This window comes from Penicillium psychrosexuale (assembly GCF_028828465.1).
Source record: "Penicillium psychrosexuale strain IBT 29551 chromosome Unknown utg000004l, whole genome shotgun sequence".
In the NCBI taxonomy this organism is placed as follows: Eukaryota; Fungi; Ascomycota; class Eurotiomycetes; order Eurotiales; family Aspergillaceae; genus Penicillium; species Penicillium psychrosexuale.
Genome location: NW_026643189.1, coordinates 1,005,356 through 1,023,494, shown reverse-complemented (window position 1 = coordinate 1,023,494; position 18,139 = coordinate 1,005,356). Strand labels below are relative to the sequence as shown.

Below are 18,139 nucleotides of genomic sequence, written 5' to 3'. Positions count from 1 at the left end.
GGAGTATAAAATCTACCAATCCTACATGAGGAATCAGATCCAGTATTTAGTACAGCGAATCTTTTGGGGAATCGACTCCAAAAGCCCTAGTTAGGTATGTGCCATTCCATAATGCCAACGCCTAATTCCCTTATCATAGTGCCATAACCCTTGGCTGGATCACGTCACAACGACCAATCTTGCGCCAGATGCACAAGCAATCAAATCCAGTCGTTAACGTCGATCTGCGCACACAAGCGAGCTGCGCAGTTCGATGCACATAGTAAATACGATAAATGATATCTTTATATCTTAGTGACGGTGGTGCATATAGAATTCTCCTTATAGCATAATACTTATAAGTGATATCTCGCCTCTCCGGTGAGTTTTTGAAAACATATACGGCTTTGCGATTGCGCTATATACATTTCTAGCTTTGAGCAATAATGTAAGTGTCGGTAATTCTTAGATTGATGAAATAGTCTTCTTCTTTCTTCAAGATTGAAATATATAGCGCAAATAAACCTTATCGACGACCATCGACAAATAAGGACCTCGAGAGATAAAACATGGTCGTTGAGGTATGAATGTAGCATTTAGCCGCCCTACCGTCGTCCCCATATTTTTCCCAGGTACAATTTAGGGGTCCCACAAAGCAGAAATTTCCACATGGCATCCCCGTAAGGCTTGGCCATACAGGTATACAGACATTATGCATTATAGGGATTTCTCGGTCCTGGGCATACTTAGGGAAAGTTTATTAGTATGTACAGTGTAAAAGAAGTCTATTTTGTTCAGTATCAGTGTATTAAGTAACTATTCTCTAGGTACATACATCTCTTATATAGTGTTTCCAAATATGGTCTTCAAGTCTCCACGTGGGATATATTAATATTTTCTAGCAAATTAATTAGACCAGCCTTCATTATTTTAATATCCGTGTTCTTCCTCTGACTAGTCGGAGGATTGAGAGAATGAGGTCTACGTGCATGTACCTTTTATATGAGCGTGCTATATAAAAGATACCTAATTCTTATGTTTTCTAGGAAAGGTATTATTGAGGCAGTAGGACGGCTACTATGTGTTTTGAGTGCACAGCTTGCTGGTGTACACCGCGTGCCGGTGAAATCTCGCAATATCAGACCCTGATTTCCCCATCGTAGTGCCATAACTTAGCCAAATCACGTCACAGCAACTTGTGCCAGATATCCGTACACGAGCAATCAGATCTGGTATCTATCCATGGATTTAGTCTGTCGAATCCTCTTTGAGAAACGAATCTAACATTAATTAGATAGCATGTGCCATTCCGCAATGTCAAGCCCTAATGCCCCCATAGTAGTGTCATAACTTGGCCGAATCACGTCACAGCAGCCACTTCTATCAGGATAAGGACCTATTTAACACAGCAAGGGCCAATAAAGTTAAATGTTCAGGGCGTTTGACAGTGCGTACCGACAGTTCCTGCATCAATTCATCCAATTCCACGCCGAAGATGGCTTCAGAACCCAAGAAATGGATCCTCAACGCCTTTTCCATGAGCAGCCCGACTCATGTCGCTCCAGGTAAGTTAGAAGTACTATACTAGCCCAACTCTTCAAATGGCTAACACTTTAAATATAGGGCTATGGAGGCACCCGAGAAACCAAACTCACCGGTACAAGGAAATCGCGTACTGGATCGAGTTGGCGAAAATCCTGGACGGCAATTTCCATGGGCTTTTCCTCGCAGATATGCTGGGCATTTACGATGTCTATAATGGACCGGGAAACATCCGAGAGGTGCTTCCAGGCGCTGCCCAATTTCCAATCTCTGACCCATCGTAGGTTCCTAAGACTGTCTGCTACATTGATGAACCAATTTACTTACCCCAATCTAGCGCCCCAATTGCTGCTATGGCGGCTGTCACCAAGTCGCTCTCGTTTGGCATCACAGCATCCACAACCTATGAGTCGCCCTTCTTGCTTGCCCGGCGATATTCAACCTTGGACCACCTGACCAACGGCCGTGTAGCGTGGAATGTTGTCACAAGCTATCTCGAGAGTGCAGCAAAGAACCTGGGTATGGAACAGCAAATCAGCCATGATGAGCGATACCAGATCGCAGACGAGTTTCTCGAGGTTGTCTACAAGCTCCTTGAAGGGTCTTGGCGGGACGACGCCGTTATTCTCGACCGCGACTTGAAGACATACACGCACCCTGACCGGGTTCGGCGTATCAACCACGAAGGGTGAGTCCCTTAAAATTCAACTGAATTCCTATGCGGTATTGATATCAGCTATAGGAAACACTTCAAGGTTGCTGGTCCGCATCTTGTCGAGCCCTCCAGGCAGCGGACTCCCTTCATTTTCCAGGCAGGGGCGAGCAAAGCGGGTATGACATTTGCGACCAAACACGCAGAAACTATGTTTCTTCCTGGAATGCATATAGATTCTGTCCGAAAGAATGTCCAAGATGTTCGACGGAGCGCATTGGAACAGGGCCGGGATTTGAACGGGCTGAAGCTGATCGTAGGCATTCTTATCATTGTCGACGAAACCGATGAGCGTGCCCAACAGAAGTATGATGAATATTTGTCTTATGCCGACCTGGATGGATCGCTCGCACTATTTGAAGGCTGGACAGGCGCAGATCTGGGAAAGTACGCAGATGATGATAACTTCGAGTTCAGTGGACCCGGGGCCATTCAAAGTATCGTCTCCAGCTGGAGGGCTACGATCCCCGGCAGCGATGGCATAAAATGGACAAAGCACCGAGTTGCGCAGGAGCTTGCACTTGGTGGACCACACCCCCGTGCTATCGGCTCTGCTAAAACAGTTGCTGATATACTCGAGAGGTGGATTTCCGAGACTGATGTTGACGGCTTTAATATATCATATGCAGTCGGGCCGGGAGATTTAGAGGACGCAGTCAAGTATCTGATCCCCGAGCTCAAATCGCGAGGCGTCTTCTGGGATCCAGTCGCGGCCGAAGGACGAACAACACGAGAGAATTATCTTGGACCTCATTTCTCGGATGGCAGGCTGAGCAGCGATCACCCGGGGGCCAAGTACAAGTGGATGGCCACTGATACTTCGGACAGCAAGTAGATCCTGTTATCCTATTAGCAATATAATTTGATAGACAACGCCGTTCATTCTTTATATACTGCAGGGGCCGCTAAATCATTGTGGGTCATCTTCTGTCTTTCACCAAGGCTCGTCTCGAAGACATCATGCGTTAGCCATAATTTGGAGACCCTAAAACTCATCCGAAGAATCAATCATAAGACATAAAACATAGAATATAAGCAAAAATGGTATATCGCATCCCAAACCTCCAAAGAACACCCCAAATCACCGATGGTTACTATAATCACTACCCCCACCATAAGCCATAGGATCAACATGCCTAATCCCACTCCTCCTAGATCTCCGCGGCGGACGCGGCGAAATATCAGAAGGCACCGAAGACTCCTCTTCCTCAACCTCAATAACATCCTCCCCAGTAGTAGAAGTAGCCAGAGACTCCTCTACAACGACACGATCATGTCTCGACGTCGGACGACGCCGATAGCTATCGCGGAAGCCCTCTCTTTCCTCGACCTCGATGATGTCGCGTCGGCGCCGTCCAGCGGATGAGCCGCGCCGCTTGCGCACCTCCACGATCTCTTCTTCGTCCATCGACATCGACATCGATATCGAGGATGAGGTTGGCGCGGCTACGCCGCCCCGTGCAATGCCCCCCGGGTTCACCGCGAGGAAGAGTACGTACATTAGCAGTACGAAGCCTGCCACGCTGCCTAGTATGATTCCCACTACTGTGCCGGCGGCCGGGCTTGTTTGTAGTCGGCCGTATGTCGACGGGATTGAGATTGTTGTGTAGCGTTTTTGGAGGGCGGTGTCGGTGTGGAGAAGGTTGGCGTTCAGGTCCCTTGTGTTGAGGTTGGGTTTTGTCGGGTCTAGGTCGAAGGTGTCGAGAGGGAGGGACGACATGATGCCTGGTCGTTTGGTCTTTAATTTTGGAAATGTGAGAGTGCGTAGATTTCGAGAGGCACGAGGGCTTGGGTATCTTGATTCGAGCGAGTGGGTGATTTGAGGTCAGCTTTAATGCGCGCTTGTGGAGTTTGATGGCATATGCGGTGTCAGAGGAGTGGGTTTTATTGAGAATACTCCGTATAATGTTGAAGGATGTTAGAAAAGCACAAAAATGTCACACCAAAAGTAGAAGAGGGAGGCTGGGCAGAGGCTGGGCTGGGGTGGCTGGGATCTGCGGAGAAGTGGAGATGACCCTGGAAGCCCTACGGAGTACTTTTGATACTTCAGATATTTTGGATGATAGTCTGATCTATTCATTATATTAAAGATAACTGTCGGATATAGAGACGAGAGAGCTACATGAAGAATGTAGATACTCTGGAAAATATCATATTCCGTGAAGAGGACAAGAGAAACTATCTACAGCTGGGACTAATGATCGTTGGGAGCGTACATAGAAGTCACGTGACCTCGAACAATAATATTGCGGTTTCTTTTTGTTTTTGGCTCATACTCTTTGTATTGTATACTCCGGACTATTTACTTACTTGGCATTAAATACCTAATAAGCCCCCTGACGCTTCTTATACTTAGGCTGATCCACCGACTCAACCTTCAGCGCCGTCAGCACAGGAGTAGTATGAATCAAGTCCAGACTCTCCAACTTAGCACCATCCGACTCAAGCATCCACAGACTCAAAGCCAGATAGTTGGTACCCTGGTAGTTGAGAATACCCTCGGGAACAGGGAAGCTCGTCTGAGGACCGATATTGTTCACATACTTGGCGTACTGGTACCCGTTGACATAGAGCTGGACACGGTAAGCCGCGGGCGAGGAGGTGGTGTTTCCGAAGTTAAAGTACAGAGGAACATCCCAGCCCTCCTCGATGTTCAGATCGAAGTTTGCACTGTAGAACTTGATTCCAGGGGCAGACAGTCCGTCGAAGGGGCTGTCGGATATCCAGCTCTGGGTCGGCGGCTGGGTCTGGTGGAATCCCTGGCGCTCGGCGTAGAGGCCTCCCTCGTTGAGTGGGCCGCGCACTTTGTCCAGGTAGTCCTCGCCGCCCAGGTTTCCGGTCAGCTTCCAGCTGATGTCACTAGCAGAGCGGCCGGATAGGTCGTAGTTCAGGATACCGCGAGGGTTCTTCATTTCCTCTTCGCCGATGACCCAATTTTCGTCTAGACCCATGTTGTCCACGACTACGGTGAACACGTACGACTTGCCCTTCTTCAAGGTTGGCAGCGTGTAGGTTCCGTTGTGGTCGCTGTCAGTGGATATTCCACCCCATGATCCTAGGTGGTTCTCGTTCAGCCATACGGAGCTGCCGAACGCGCTACCCCCTTGAGTCTGCACGAAGAAAGTTTTCTCGTTGCCGGTTGCGACGAAGTGGCCCCGGAAGAGGAGGGTTCCGGTGTGGAAGCCGTAGTCAGAGGAGAATAGCGAGGTAGGAGTCTTGAGTTCATGGACGCTGTTTTTGGTGGGTTTGTCTGCTGGAACCCATGCGGAATCATCGTACGAGTTTTGGACCTCGGGCAGAGTATCAATAGACTTCCACTTCAAACTCTTCAGAATAGGAAGCTCGACCTTCGGTGCGGTATAAGCGACGCTGCTGGACCAGATTCCGTTCTTGTCGATCTTGACCTGCGCTTTCTTGCCGTTGATAATCAGGTTCTTGGCATTGGTCGGAGCGCCAATTACCTCAATCGGGGTAGTGGCGTTAAAATCAGCAGTGAGATGAAGGTCGTTGCCCTGCAAATAAGCAGTCCGGACGAGGTAACCAGCCTTGACGATGAGAGATGAGGCGGCGGCCTCTTGGGAACTATAACCAGAGTTTGTTCCCTTAGTTGGGAGCTGAGGGACCCAGTAGTTGTAGGCAGAGTTCCGATCTAGTATTTTAGTCAGTCGCGATGAAGCAGAGCGGTGTCGGAGAAAGCACTTACCCAGAAGAATTATCTTCAGACCACCTACTTGCACAATACGGCGAGTGACTGAGACGTCCCAACCGATAACAACCGTCTTACCCACCTGTTTAGTGGTGATTATCGATGACGAGCCTTCAATAACCGAAGCCTTCGACTGGGAAGAAACAGCCAACTCGTGATGCTCGCCAGGGCCGCCGTACAACACAAGAATCTTGGATTTACCAGACTCCGTCCAGGTAAACACCTCAGCAGAGGAGTAGAGGATGTTGGTGCCCGCCACATCATAGTCAACGAGATGAACCTTAGAATCACGGCCGCTGAGAGTGAGGCTTCCGCCAAGCTGGGGAATAGTCACTTCACCGGCACTAGTAGGAACCTTGAGCTTATAGTCGACGGACGCTTCGCTCGAGTAGTCGGAGTGTCGAACGATGAAGAAGGACGAAGCCGTGTCGTTGCCTCCTAGCAGAGGAGTCACGGCTATATCAGACGAGGTTGTGTACTTGGAAGTGGTCAAGTCTCCTGGTGTTGAGAGAAGGTAGGCCGGTGAGACTTTGACAAAGTTACCAATCAGCTTCAGCTCGCTGTACTTCTCCCGGGTGACGTTTCGAGATTCAGTAATCGGAGAACCATAATCATAGGATGTGTATCCACCGGGGTGGCCCAGATTTCCCCAATTCGTACCACCAAAGATCTACCGGTGAGAGATTAGAATGGTGATTATGATATGAGAGCCGGAACATACCATGTATAGGTTGAGGAATGCAACTCGGAAGCTGAGATTGTTCTTATAAAACACTCTCTCGAACTCATGGTTCAGGAGAGCAGCACATTTCGTGAACCCAACACCTCCCCAGGGATCAAAGGCACCACCTTGAAACTAAACTCCAGTTAGATTGATAGTCCACACAGGAGATATCCATATATCTTACCTCAACTAGAGAGAATGGGGTCGAAGGGCTCTGTTCCATGTGTGTGGTATAGAAATAAGTAGGCAGATTACCCGCTGGCCAAGTAGAAGGGTTTGCGCAGTCAAAGCCGAGAGGGTAGCTGTCGTGGCCATAGATATCCACAGCCCCTTCGCCAGTTCCAGGGGCATTGTGGCCACCAGCTGAGGCATCGTTGCTAATAAGAGGCACGACAATTCCAGCATTCCGAGCCTGATCCTCCACGTATTGCATATAGGCACCGTCTGGAAACCCGTCGTATCCACAGCAAGCGCCACTGTACTCGTTCTCGGGTTGGTAAAGAATGACAGGTCCTCCATTGGTGATTTGACCCTTGGCGATGGTTGCGGCAACATTGGCAATGTAGCTAATTATCTATGTCAGTATTCACCGTGCTTTAAGTCTTACGTTTCGAAAGGATCACATACTTGTCCGTTGCCTTCAGGTAGGCCTCGTCACTAGTTCGTAGGGTTCCATTCACGCGCTGAAGCCATCCCGGGAAACCACCACCCGATGCTTCAGCATTGATGTAGGGACCAGGGCGGGCCAGAAGATAGATGCCAGCCTCTTTGGCGGCGTCAAAGAATGGCTCCAGAGCAAAGATTCCATCGGCAGTATACCGACCCGGCTTACCTTCCAGCAGAGCCCAGTCGATATAGAAAGAAACGCAGTTGAATCCTAGAGCCTTGACCTTTTGGAACACATCAATCCACAAAGATGGAACAGGCAGACTGCAGGAATCTTGGTTAGCATGATTCTTTCTTGAAAGGGCTCATTGATGCCTTCCAGCTTACCGATACGGGTGGATTTCACCACTAAATAGCATGATTCTCTCGCCATTGACAAAGAGAGACTTGTCATCCCAAGTGACCTATACAATTTGCTTGTCAACACAATCATCCTAATCCAAGGACCAACCCAACATACGTATTTCTGGAGCAAATCCCGCTTAACGGCATCCGGGTGCTCGGTGATACTAAAGCCATTTAGCGAATGGGTAATAGCAGCACCAGCGGCCTGGGCTGCCAGACAGGCAATGGCCCAAGAAGACGAGAGCTTCATGGCGGTCGTGACAATTCACACAAGGGTGAAGCGGTGTGCTAGGGACAGAGAGGAGAGGAAGCACTTGGACTCAGGTTCAATTTTCTTGCAATGCAGGGGTTGCGCCATTCATATAGCACGGAGGCTCGAGACATGCCTGACACGAATCAAGGGAATATGCGATTGCTGTACTACTATAGCAATGACCCCTTTCCCAAGCCAGACCTTCGTCATTACCCCAGACAAATTGAGGGGTCCCCGGATGCTCCGTGTTGCATTGCGGGGGTGTATTTTTTCCACATATCAAATGGCAGGAGATTTTAATCAACTCGGAATTAAAAGTAAGCAATTTTCCTGCGGGGAAGTTGTGGGGGCCTGAATTTAGCCGGTGCACGTTGTATGAGATTCCTAATGATACAGCTCACTTAGGAAACTACCAAGGGTGAACGAACCTAAGGGGAATTCATGATATTGGCTTTTTGATACGGCAAAGAGATCTCCATATTAGGAGCAAAAAAATAAAACCATTTACACGGTGGTGTTGAAGCGATCCTCCTCATCGCCATCCTTGGTGTATGTCTCACGATCATCCACTTCGTCCTGCGCTTCCTGTCCAACCTCGAGATTCTCTTCCTTCAGTGCAACGTCCTCGGCCTCAGCGGTCGGCTCGGTCGGCTCGGTCTTGACACCCTGCCTCTGTGTGGTGTTGATCAGAGGGGTGGAGTCATTGAAGATACGCAGCAACATGGCGCGGCGCTCTTCCTTGGGAAGCATAAGGTTCAAAGAATAGAGAGATCGCCACAATGGCAGAACCATGGCCTCACTATAGATTATGTTAGTAAGACGCAAATATCACTCAAAGGAATATGAAAGGGGAAAACTCACGGAAGACCATCCTCTCCGACGTTCGCTTGAACGCGAAGAATGCTGCACCCCATGGGGATATCCTTCACTTGCTCGCCAATCTCGCCCAGAGACTTCCAGCCATCGTCGGTGACCTTGGGGAACATCTCCACGAGGAGACGACGCAGAGTCTCCCTTTTGGTCAAAACGACGGACCGTTCAGGGCCCAGCCACGGCTCGATGATTTTCAGGCCATCGGTCTGAACACGCCATCTGCAGACGTTCTCACGCTGTGCATCCTGCTTAACGAACATCTTCACACCGCAGTGGACGAACTTCATGCCATGGCCTTCATTGCAGGTGAGAATGTCCCGTCCCAAGGCACTGGTGTAGTAAACTGTGCGGGTTGGGAGACCTTCGGCATTGCGGACCATGAAACGGTCACGGGGGAATCGATCCGACAACTTGTAGAATTCATAGATAGGAACAAGCTCCTCGTGATTGGGATCAAGGTACTTGAACGGCTCCTCTTGACGGGGACCCTTCTTCTTGAAAGACTGTGCGGTAGGCGCGGAGGTAGAAGGTGTGCTGTCATCAGGAGTGTCAAGGCCAGTTCTCACTCCATGCGCTGGGGCGTGGACGGGCCGGTCACCGAGCATGACTTCTGTGCCATCGTCTAGTCTACTCCTCTTGGCAGGAATTTCTGCTTCAAGGTCACCTGCAGCCCGTTTCACGGGAGAGGCAGGGGTGGATGCATCGAGGGTAGCAGAGTACGGAAGTTGGTGAACGGCCTCAGCAACAGAGGTATTCTTTGCGAGTTCTTCCTCTACCTCTTCATCGGGAGTGACTAATTCATCCAGCGACTCGAGTCTCTCCAGAGGCTGTCCATTTACCTCGTTCTTCCTAGAATCAAGTTCCGCGGCGAGAGCTGCAATGGAACCCTTGGGGATAACGTTGGTGCTCTCCGGCTTGGCCTTGATTTCGGAGGTCTTCTCAAGAACTGTGATGAAGAAACCTCCAGTATCTTGCTGGTGGGGGTAGACACGCATGCATCGGTCAAGCGGCAGGTTGGCAGCTTCGCCTGTTGGGGCGAACATGCCCTCTGCAAGTCTGGCAAGACCATTGATGCCCTCCTGGTCTCGGTGCTCCTCGATCTCCTGCCAGTTGTTCCACATGCGGCCCTCTCGGTCCATCACTTTCCAGTTTCGCAGACCGGAAGCTCTCTTGAGGCCGGGCAGCTCCTGGCTGCAATCAATGATCTTAACGTTGGCAGCGCCACCGCAGCGTTCAATTGCAGTAGCAATGACAGCCTCGTTTTCCACGGGGTTCAGACTGCAGGTTGAGTAGACGACCCGTCCACCGACCTTCAGCATTTGCAGGGCGCGAACCAGGATCCGAGATTGCGTGCTGTAAAGTCCCAGAGCATTGCCAGGGGTCCAGTCCTTCCAGACACCGACGTTCTTGCGTGCGGTACCATCGCCAGAGCAAGGAACATCTGCCAGGATGCGGTCAAACTTCAAATATCTGTTTTGGGGTTTGCTGCCATCGGCAGTGGGCAGAGGAGGCAGCTTGATGGAGGGGAACAGTGTGGCATCGTGGTTGGTTACTATTAGATTGGGCGAGCTCAGGCGCTTCATCTGGTGGATAAGCATGTGAGCGCGCTTGTAGTCGCTGTCGTTGGCAATCAGAAGACCGGTGCTTCGGCCATCGTCGTTCAATCCTTCGGGGCCGATGGGTTCAGGTCCAGCAGTGCCGTTCTTGATCTGTTCAGTAACTTGCGCAATCGCATCTTCCTCACCTGCATGAAGCAGCTCCATGAGCTGCGCAGACTTGCTGCCCGGCGCAGCGCACATATCCAATACAGTCATTCCAGGTCTAGCGTCGATGAGGAGAGGAGGAATCATGCTAACAACCTCCTGGCGACTGATATTTCCGACGTCGGTCTCGGCGACAAGGAACTTCTGGAACGAAGCAAAAGGTGCGAATCGGCGGATGACATTCTTAGGAGTGGTCATGGACCAAGCGAGCTGATCTGGGTACCACGAAACTGGGCGCGGGGGCTCGACGAATTCGTCCTCGTATTTGATAGAAGTGATTTCGGGAATGTAGCGGTCCTTAAGACTCTGCTGCACAGCCAGCGCATGTCTAATGAAAGTAAACAACAGTCAATATTACTTGAAACCTCCCGGGGCGCGTCGCAAAAAAAAAGCCTAGTGGTGACTTACCCTCGAGAACCAGTGAAACGGAAGCTGTTGGGAAGATCCTTGCGCATGGTAGCCCAGAAGGCCTCCTTTTCCTCCTCCGGAATGAACTCGGGTTCATTGTAGTAGCGTTCGAACCTCTCGTTCTGTCTGGTAATATCTTGCCATTGAGCGCGCGTACGGCCTGCGCCGCCGCCACCGCCGCGGCCTCTACCACCCTGTAAGAAAGGAGACACAGTCAGTACAACAAATATCTCATATAACACGTCTGAAAGATAAAATTACCTTTTTGCCGCCACGTTTTCCCATTGTTATAATGTGGTAAGAGTTATAGGAAAGTGTACTTCAAACAAAATCGCCTTCAAAAAATCTCCCGATCAAATGCGGGATGGTTATGTAATCACCGGATCGACCACTGCAGGTGGGCAGAGTCGAAACATGATCCTCAGATTCAGACTGGGAAATCCGACAAGATATTGTTTCGCGTCGGAATTGTGTCTTTGAGCTGGGAATCGACGAAGTGCTGCACTTATAGCCCGCGGTCCTGGGGTTGGGAACGGTGGATCGGTCCATTTGAAGTCGATGTACTCCGCTGACATCTCTGCGAGCCACCTTTCGACTCGAAAAGTGAATCTTCCGGTGTCGATTGTATCAAAAAACTTGACTGAAGAGACCTCCTGTTTTGTGTCCATCCAGAGCTGTCTGAATCGCCTGATAGCTGCCTTGTCAAACGGGTCGATCAACTGTGCTGGCTCGTCTCCGTTGCCAAAGAGGCCCAGCTCCTGAGCTTGTTCGTTGGTGGCTCGGATACAGACTGTGTGTAGGGCTATTATGCATGTCTCCATTGAGGAAAGCACTTCCCATACTATCGAGTGTGGGATCTCGGACCTAGTACGGAAACGCAAAAAAGGGTGAACAATGTCTGCACTGATAGAGACCTTTTTGCATAGAATAGGAACACTTATCAAGTCGAATAGGTTGTCTTCTAGTATGCATCTTTGCGTTGGTGCGATAATCTCTGGAGCATTGAAGTGAATAATGTCGGTCGACTTCCACCACCATCGATCATCTGTCATGCAATCCTGCGCAAGAGTAACACCTTTGGGGAGCTTGAATTTGGCCAGAGCAATTCGGCGTGATTCCAAACAGACATGAGCAATGGTTGGATACTTTCTGTTAAGGACCCATGCTCGTCTGAGGTCTTCCTCTGGTAAGATATCTGGGTCGCATGGTTCTCCAATCTCAACGACTCGCGCTGGAAGGGCAAACTCCCAAATCAGCTCGCGCAACTCGGCTGGAAGGGTAGAGAATCGCGCCATGATGAGAGAGGTTCAGTCACTAAAATATCGATGTCGGTTAGAAGGAAACAGCAGTGGTGAGAAATGATGACCAAGTGAAGATAGCGAGAAAACATACAAGAGCTCAAGAATTGAACCCAGTCAGCAGAGATGCCAATCGTCAAAGTAAAGTATCCAGATAGGTACTTGTGGTTTGAAGTTCTGACCAGGCTGGCATAGAGTAAGCGAAGAAGGGTAAACTCAAATGCAAAGAACTGTGAGATGTAGGAAACACGAGGACTTGGGTGCAACGACGACCAATTCCAGACACTCGGCGATAGAGGCAACTACGATGGTGGTGATACTACGCAGAGAAAGAAAAAAAAACCTCACAGTGCACTGGAAGAAATAGAACAAACAAAGGAGATGATTGGTATGCTTGCTGCAAAAGCAGCAAACTATATAGTCTACTATGGCAAACCATTAATTGCTATTTCACACACGAATTTGGGATCTAACAGCCCAAGGCAATGATTGATAGTACATTCAAATCAAAGCCACCAAAAACCCAGTTTTCCTGGAGTATTCAGCAGCTATCTTCACACGCGATCATACTCTAGAACAACTTTACGAGATCATGCGGGACATGTCTGCACGGATACGCTGGTAGTCGAGGATACCCTCGATGCTGCCGACAGCGCTCATGGCGAGATCCTGATCCCACAACTTACGGGTAGCGAAGTCCATGACGTCCTTCTCGGTGATCTGGCTGACAGTACGCTCAATGTCCTCGGCGCTCAGACGGCGGCCAGTGGTGATAATCTGGCGGCCGATATCCTCAGCGACGGCGGTAGTGCCATCGAGAGACAGGAGGATGGAAGCCTTAAGCTGGGCCTTGGCACGCTCAACCTCAGCGGAGCTGACGTTGTTGCACAGACGAGACCACTCGCGGAGAGTGAAGTGGATCAGGTCATCGAGCTGAGTGAGGTTCTCGCTGACAAGGTAGATACCCCAGAGACTAATATTAAGTCAGCATGTTTTTGATCAAGGATATACATAGATGATCAACAGGAAACAAAACTTACCCGGTGTCGCTGTAGCTGGTGGAGAAGCTCATGAAGCTGTTAGCCAGGTTGTGGTGGCTGACGTGGGAGCTGAGCTTGCTGCCGAGGAAGGGCGACTGGCCCATGGCACGGTCCCAGTTACCGACGATGGCCTGGGTGACCAGAGCGGTGAAGTAGTCATCATCCTTCCAGCTAACACCCTCGACGGCGAGAGCGATGTGGGCGGAGGGGATGGTGTCGTCACGGAGACGGACCTCGGAACCGATGAACTCGGGAATGCGCTTCTGCTCGGCAGTGAGGGCCAGGGCAGCGGAGGTAGGGGGCTTGCTGGGGAGGCCACCGAAGTGTTCCTCAGCGAGTCTCACGAGCTGCTCGTGGGGGATACCACCAGCACCGACCAGGACCATGCGGTCAGCAGTGTAGTTGGTCTTGATGTAGTCGGTCAGGTTGTCCCGGGTGATGGTCTGGATGTTCTCCTTGGGGCCGAGGATGGTGCGGCCGAGGGGCTGGGCCTGGTAAGCAGTGGCGTGAAGGTGGTCGAAGACAACCTCCTCGAGCTGTTTGTCGACCTCCTCCTGCTCGCGCAGGATCACATCACGCTCACGCTCAATGGCACTAGCCTCGAGCTTGGAGTTCTGAAGAATATCGGCGAGGATGTCGACGGCCTTGGGGACATCGTTGTTAAAGGCCTTGGCGTAGTAGACAGTGTTTTCCCTCTATAGTATTCGCGATCAGTATTAGGTATGGTAGACGTTGGTGGGTGGTTTCCCGGCTCGTACCGAAGTGTAGGCGTTGAGGTGAGCACCCATGTTCTCAATCTCAAGCTCCAATTGGTGCTGGGAGCGCTTGTTGGTGCCCTAGTCATATTATCAGATAAAAGCGCTTCGTAGTTTGGGGTTTGTAGGGTCGGACCTTGAAGGCAAGGTGCTCAAGGAAGTGTGCGGTTCCGTTGGTCTTGTCAGTCTCTGCCCGGCTACCGGCATCGATCCACACGCCGACCGTCGAGGTTTGGGCCCATGGCGAATGATCAGTGGCGATCTAGAAGATGATTAGCTAAATTGCGATATCATTGAGATGAATTGCATGTTCGTACCGTGAATCCGTTGGAGAGGGTGGTGGACTGGGTGGTGGACGGCAACGCAACCGGGGACGCAAAGCCACGCTTCACGGGCTGGATGGACTTCAGGGCCGCACGAGTGCGGAGAGCCTGGTTTAGGTTGAAAGCAAGGCGCCGAGAAGCCATTGGGAGCGACTTGTATGGGTGGAGGGAGGGGGAAGGGAGAAGAGATGGAGAAAAGAGCTGATGGAGACGCCCTGAGGTTGAGGTTCCGAAGTCTGAAATTGTTCGCCCAGCTCAGCCAATTACATAACCCGCTTTTCCAAACCGCCCTTGACATCCCGAATACTTCCTTACACTGCATTAATTCATAAAGTGGGCTAGAATACGGTCTAAATTGGCCTGTATATTGTCTTTATTGTTCTTTATAATGTTAAAATGGGGCTTGCCTGATGCTAACGTATCCGGATATGCCTGGTTTTCCGATCTTTCAATTTCGGTCATCCAATTTCGCGTCTATTGATTGGCTACATGCCTCCAGCTCATACAAATCGGCTCGCAAACTGTCTGATGTTCTCCTCCATCGAAATATCCGCTGCAAAACCCAACTCGAAAGCACGAGCAGTATCAAATCGTGGAGTCCATGTTTGCACAAGCTTGTCGGTGGCAGCGTCATACTTCTCCTCCACGAGATCCCGACGCTCCTTGCCACCAACTTCCAACAAGGCATCCAACATCTGCTGCATACTAACCTTCAACCCAGGAAGATTAACAGCTCTTGAATCTCCAAATGCCTCCTTGGGTACCTCACGGGCATGAATCAAGTTCTTGATAACAGTGTGCGGCGAGCAAATCCACATCTCCGTCTCCTTGGCCACCGGCAAAATAGCCTTCTTACCGTGGAAGGGCTCGCGGATGATATCACTGGCGAAGCTACTGGCAGCCTGAGTGGGCTTGCCAGCTCTCACGGTCACCGTGGGCAGACGCACGCACCGGCCATCCAGGAATCCGCGTCGCGAGTAGTCGTTCAGCAGTGTCTCAATAATGAGTTTCTGCGATCCATATGAGGAAGATGGCACAGGAGGGAAGTTTGTCTCATCAATGACGAATCCTAGTGGTGCAAGGCCGTAGACTGCCAGTGATGATGTGAAGACCACCTTCGTTCCGGGCACGGTCTTGCGTAGCCGGTCCAGAATGTACCGTGTTGCGTCGAGGTTGACACGGATGCCCAGCTCGAAATTGGCCTCGGAGCCGCCGGACATGATACCATGGAGGATATAGACTGTCTCGTAGGGGTTGGATGCGCTGATCAGCTCGTCGACCTCTTTGGTGGAGGTGAGATCCGCCTTGACGCACCTGAGGCGGTTTGCATACTGTGCAGCCGACTCTGGGATCTCGGGCTCAACGATATCGGTGATTGTCACGGTTGTCGTGGCTGGTGTGCTTGCAAGCAGGGAAGCCGCTAGTTCCTGGCCGACATAGCCCCCCGCACCGGTGATGAGAATCGACATTATGGGTATGTATAAGACAAGGTAGTTTGGGTAATTGGGTCAATTGATGCAGGTAAGTTTGGTTATTGGCAAGAGGGCAGTGCAATGAATAGCAGTATATTCAACTATGTAGAACGGAAATTACATGCGTTGCCATTATATAGTAACACACCTTGCGGGGTTGAAGCGGAACTTGTCTCTCCCCCACGCTCGTTCGGTCATAGTAATTCCCCATCAGCCAATCGTATTATCATATCCCCCCAATATGATCGATTAGTCCAAGTTCTCGCGCATCAATTCCGAGTCATTTTCTCGGTGCAAGTCTCGGTCATCAATCCGATTACCGGGAGGCCCGGGGCAAGTCCGAGAATGCACCATTGGGAAGATGACCTACCTTTTTCATTCCTAGACGATGCTAGTAGGAATTACCGAAGTGCTGCTTTTTTGTTGGAATTGCTCTGAGTCTTTGCCAGATACGCTCTATATCGGTCGACAGACACTTGTAGAACAACTGGCAGCTACATCTACAAGAATGCTCCAATGTTGCCGGCGAAATGTTAGCAAGACTCAAATCGCTTGTATTGGCCACTTGCAGCTACCTAGGTACGGATATCATACGCTAACCATCTCATCACCTCAGATCAAGACACTCAGTATGACACATTCCAGCGTGTAAAATTCATCGAAAAGGAAAACTAAATTTTAAGACGCAGCCAAAAGTACATAGGCGGAAATACCTGTCACAAGAAAGGTGGAAAACATTCGATACATCACAGAACACGAGACGCCGAGGGGAACATCAAAAGGGAATGGACATAACCAGAGACCAGAGATTAAGACCTTTATGCGGTACGCTTGTAGATACCAGCGACGATACAGTGGTCACGCTCGAAAGGCTCGAGGGTCAGCTGCTCCTTGGGCTTAATCTTCTCCTCGCGCATCTTCTGGACCTCCTTAGCGAACACAACCTCGGGCTTGGCTGTGCTGTCAATACAGTTGGCCTTGACGGAGACAATGACACCACCTCCATCCTTGAGGAACATGTGGGCGTTCAATCCGACGATACGGGCCTGATCGGGCTGGGCAACATCGGCAAAGATGACATCGACCATGGGGACGAGCATACGGTAACGGAGAGGGTGACGGGCATCCTCAACAATGGGGATGACGTTGGTACGGTGAGTGGCCATGCCGATCAGATCACGGCCAGAGCGGTGGGAGAACTCGACGGCGTAGACGTTACCAGTGGGGCCGACAATATCAGCGACGTGAGAAACGGAGGTACCGGAGGCAGCACCGATGTAAAGAACCTTGGAGCCGGGCTTCATGTAGATATCATCAAGACCACCCAACACACCAGCAGCCAACTAGAAAAGGGAGAAGACGTTAGAAAAGAAGGACTAGACGATAAGGCAGCCATGGCTATCGGGGCGATATTGAAGAATTCCGAGAAAAATTCGATGAAATCGCCAAGGATACCATGCATCTTTAGCCCAGGATAAGGAGGAGTATTTACCTTAGAACGGAAGGGGTTCCAGACACGGTACTCGTTCTTAGTGACAGTACCATCCTCAGTTGCGGGGCCCTCGACAGAAATGCGCTTCTCGCCGTAGACAGCAGTTCCAGGCGTAAGGTTTTTCGTCACAAGCATGTCCTCCTTACCACCGCGAGCGACGAAGATACCGGCGTGACGGTGAGGCTCCTATTCGCAAGAGAAAAGATTCCGTTAGTGACTGATACCCATGTCCATGAGAATTTCCAACACTTACAATGACAACCTTGGCACCACCACGAGCACCACCACCACCGCGGGGAGCACCACGGCCACCACGAGGAGCACCACGGCCACCACGAGGAGCACCGCGACCACCTCCACGGCCGCCACGGTCACCGAATCCACCACGGCCACCTCCACGGCCGCCACGATCACCGAAGCCACCACGGCCACCTCCACGGCCACCACGGTCGCCGAAACCACCTTCAACAAGTCAGCAATGTGAACTATAGTATCGCAACAAGAAACAGGACCATGGCCATCGGTGCGATAGAATCACCAGCGAGATTTTGGACCTGAATGCTTGCTGCTCAAATGGATCGGACTGAACAAACCTCGACCACCACGGCCACCGCCGCGATCACCACCAAATCCACCACGTCCACGAGGAGCGAAAGAAGACATTTTATGTGTGTTGAGAAAAGACTCGGTTATAAAAGAAGTCAGAGGAGAGGGAGGTTAAGCTGTCGTTTCCGAGTGCTTGAACCGAGTGTAGTTGAAAATTGGAATAAAAGTTCCGAGAGTCGATA

The 18,139-nt window shown here is 50.7% G+C and overlaps 8 protein-coding genes across 8 annotated transcripts; 1 reads left to right on the top strand and 7 right to left on the bottom strand.

The window, feature by feature from the left end:
• Positions 1 to 1,474: 1,474 nt before the first annotated feature.
• Positions 1,475 to 3,068, top strand: N7518_006184 (LLM class flavin-dependent oxidoreductase; the record flags this gene model as incomplete). The annotated part of the gene is made up of 4 exons (XM_057187111.1): positions 1,475 to 1,544; positions 1,603 to 1,801; positions 1,859 to 2,209; positions 2,264 to 3,068. 4 exons carry the CDS (start codon positions 1,475 to 1,477, stop codon positions 3,066 to 3,068), a joined length of 1,425 nt encoding a protein of 474 aa, XP_057038814.1.
• A 246-nt stretch (positions 3,069 to 3,314) lies between these two features.
• On the bottom strand, positions 3,315 to 3,953 carry N7518_006183 (uncharacterized protein; the record flags this gene model as incomplete). Its single annotated transcript, XM_057187110.1, has 1 exon — positions 3,315 to 3,953. One exon carries the CDS (start codon positions 3,951 to 3,953, stop codon positions 3,315 to 3,317), a length of 639 nt encoding a protein of 212 aa, XP_057038813.1.
• A 604-nt stretch (positions 3,954 to 4,557) lies between these two features.
• N7518_006182 (glycoside hydrolase family 35 protein) lies at positions 4,558 to 7,924 on the bottom strand (the record flags this gene model as incomplete). The annotated part of the gene is made up of 7 exons (XM_057187109.1): positions 4,558 to 5,882; positions 5,937 to 6,609; positions 6,661 to 6,795; positions 6,848 to 7,229; positions 7,291 to 7,593; positions 7,657 to 7,733; positions 7,790 to 7,924. 7 exons carry the CDS (start codon positions 7,922 to 7,924, stop codon positions 4,558 to 4,560), a joined length of 3,030 nt encoding a protein of 1,009 aa, XP_057038812.1.
• Positions 7,925 to 8,431: 507 nt separating this feature from the next.
• On the bottom strand, positions 8,432 to 11,256 carry N7518_006181 (tRNA (cytosine-C5-)-methyltransferase; the record flags this gene model as incomplete). Its single annotated transcript, XM_057187108.1, has 4 exons — positions 8,432 to 8,726; positions 8,789 to 10,891; positions 10,972 to 11,165; positions 11,233 to 11,256. 4 exons carry the CDS (start codon positions 11,254 to 11,256, stop codon positions 8,432 to 8,434), a joined length of 2,616 nt encoding a protein of 871 aa, XP_057038811.1.
• Positions 11,257 to 11,339: 83 nt separating this feature from the next.
• N7518_006180 (2EXR domain-containing protein) lies at positions 11,340 to 12,266 on the bottom strand (the record flags this gene model as incomplete). The annotated part of the gene is made up of 1 exon (XM_057187107.1): positions 11,340 to 12,266. One exon carries the CDS (start codon positions 12,264 to 12,266, stop codon positions 11,340 to 11,342), a length of 927 nt encoding a protein of 308 aa, XP_057038810.1.
• A 585-nt stretch (positions 12,267 to 12,851) lies between these two features.
• N7518_006179 (mitochondrial processing peptidase) lies at positions 12,852 to 14,531 on the bottom strand (the record flags this gene model as incomplete). The annotated part of the gene is made up of 5 exons (XM_057187106.1): positions 12,852 to 13,242; positions 13,310 to 14,004; positions 14,068 to 14,145; positions 14,201 to 14,326; positions 14,382 to 14,531. The coding sequence occupies 5 exons, from the start codon at positions 14,529 to 14,531 to the stop codon at positions 12,852 to 12,854; spliced, it is 1,440 nt and encodes a 479-aa protein (XP_057038809.1).
• A 356-nt stretch (positions 14,532 to 14,887) lies between these two features.
• Positions 14,888 to 15,856, bottom strand: N7518_006178 (SDR family oxidoreductase; the record flags this gene model as incomplete). The annotated part of the gene is made up of 1 exon (XM_057187105.1): positions 14,888 to 15,856. The coding sequence occupies one exon, from the start codon at positions 15,854 to 15,856 to the stop codon at positions 14,888 to 14,890; it is 969 nt and encodes a 322-aa protein (XP_057038808.1).
• An 821-nt stretch (positions 15,857 to 16,677) lies between these two features.
• On the bottom strand, positions 16,678 to 18,014 carry N7518_006177 (rRNA 2'-O-methyltransferase fibrillarin family protein; the record flags this gene model as incomplete). Its single annotated transcript, XM_057187104.1, has 4 exons — positions 16,678 to 17,202; positions 17,352 to 17,537; positions 17,605 to 17,813; positions 17,945 to 18,014. The coding sequence occupies 4 exons, from the start codon at positions 18,012 to 18,014 to the stop codon at positions 16,678 to 16,680; spliced, it is 990 nt and encodes a 329-aa protein (XP_057038807.1).
• Between the last annotated feature and the right edge of the window lie 125 nt (positions 18,015 to 18,139).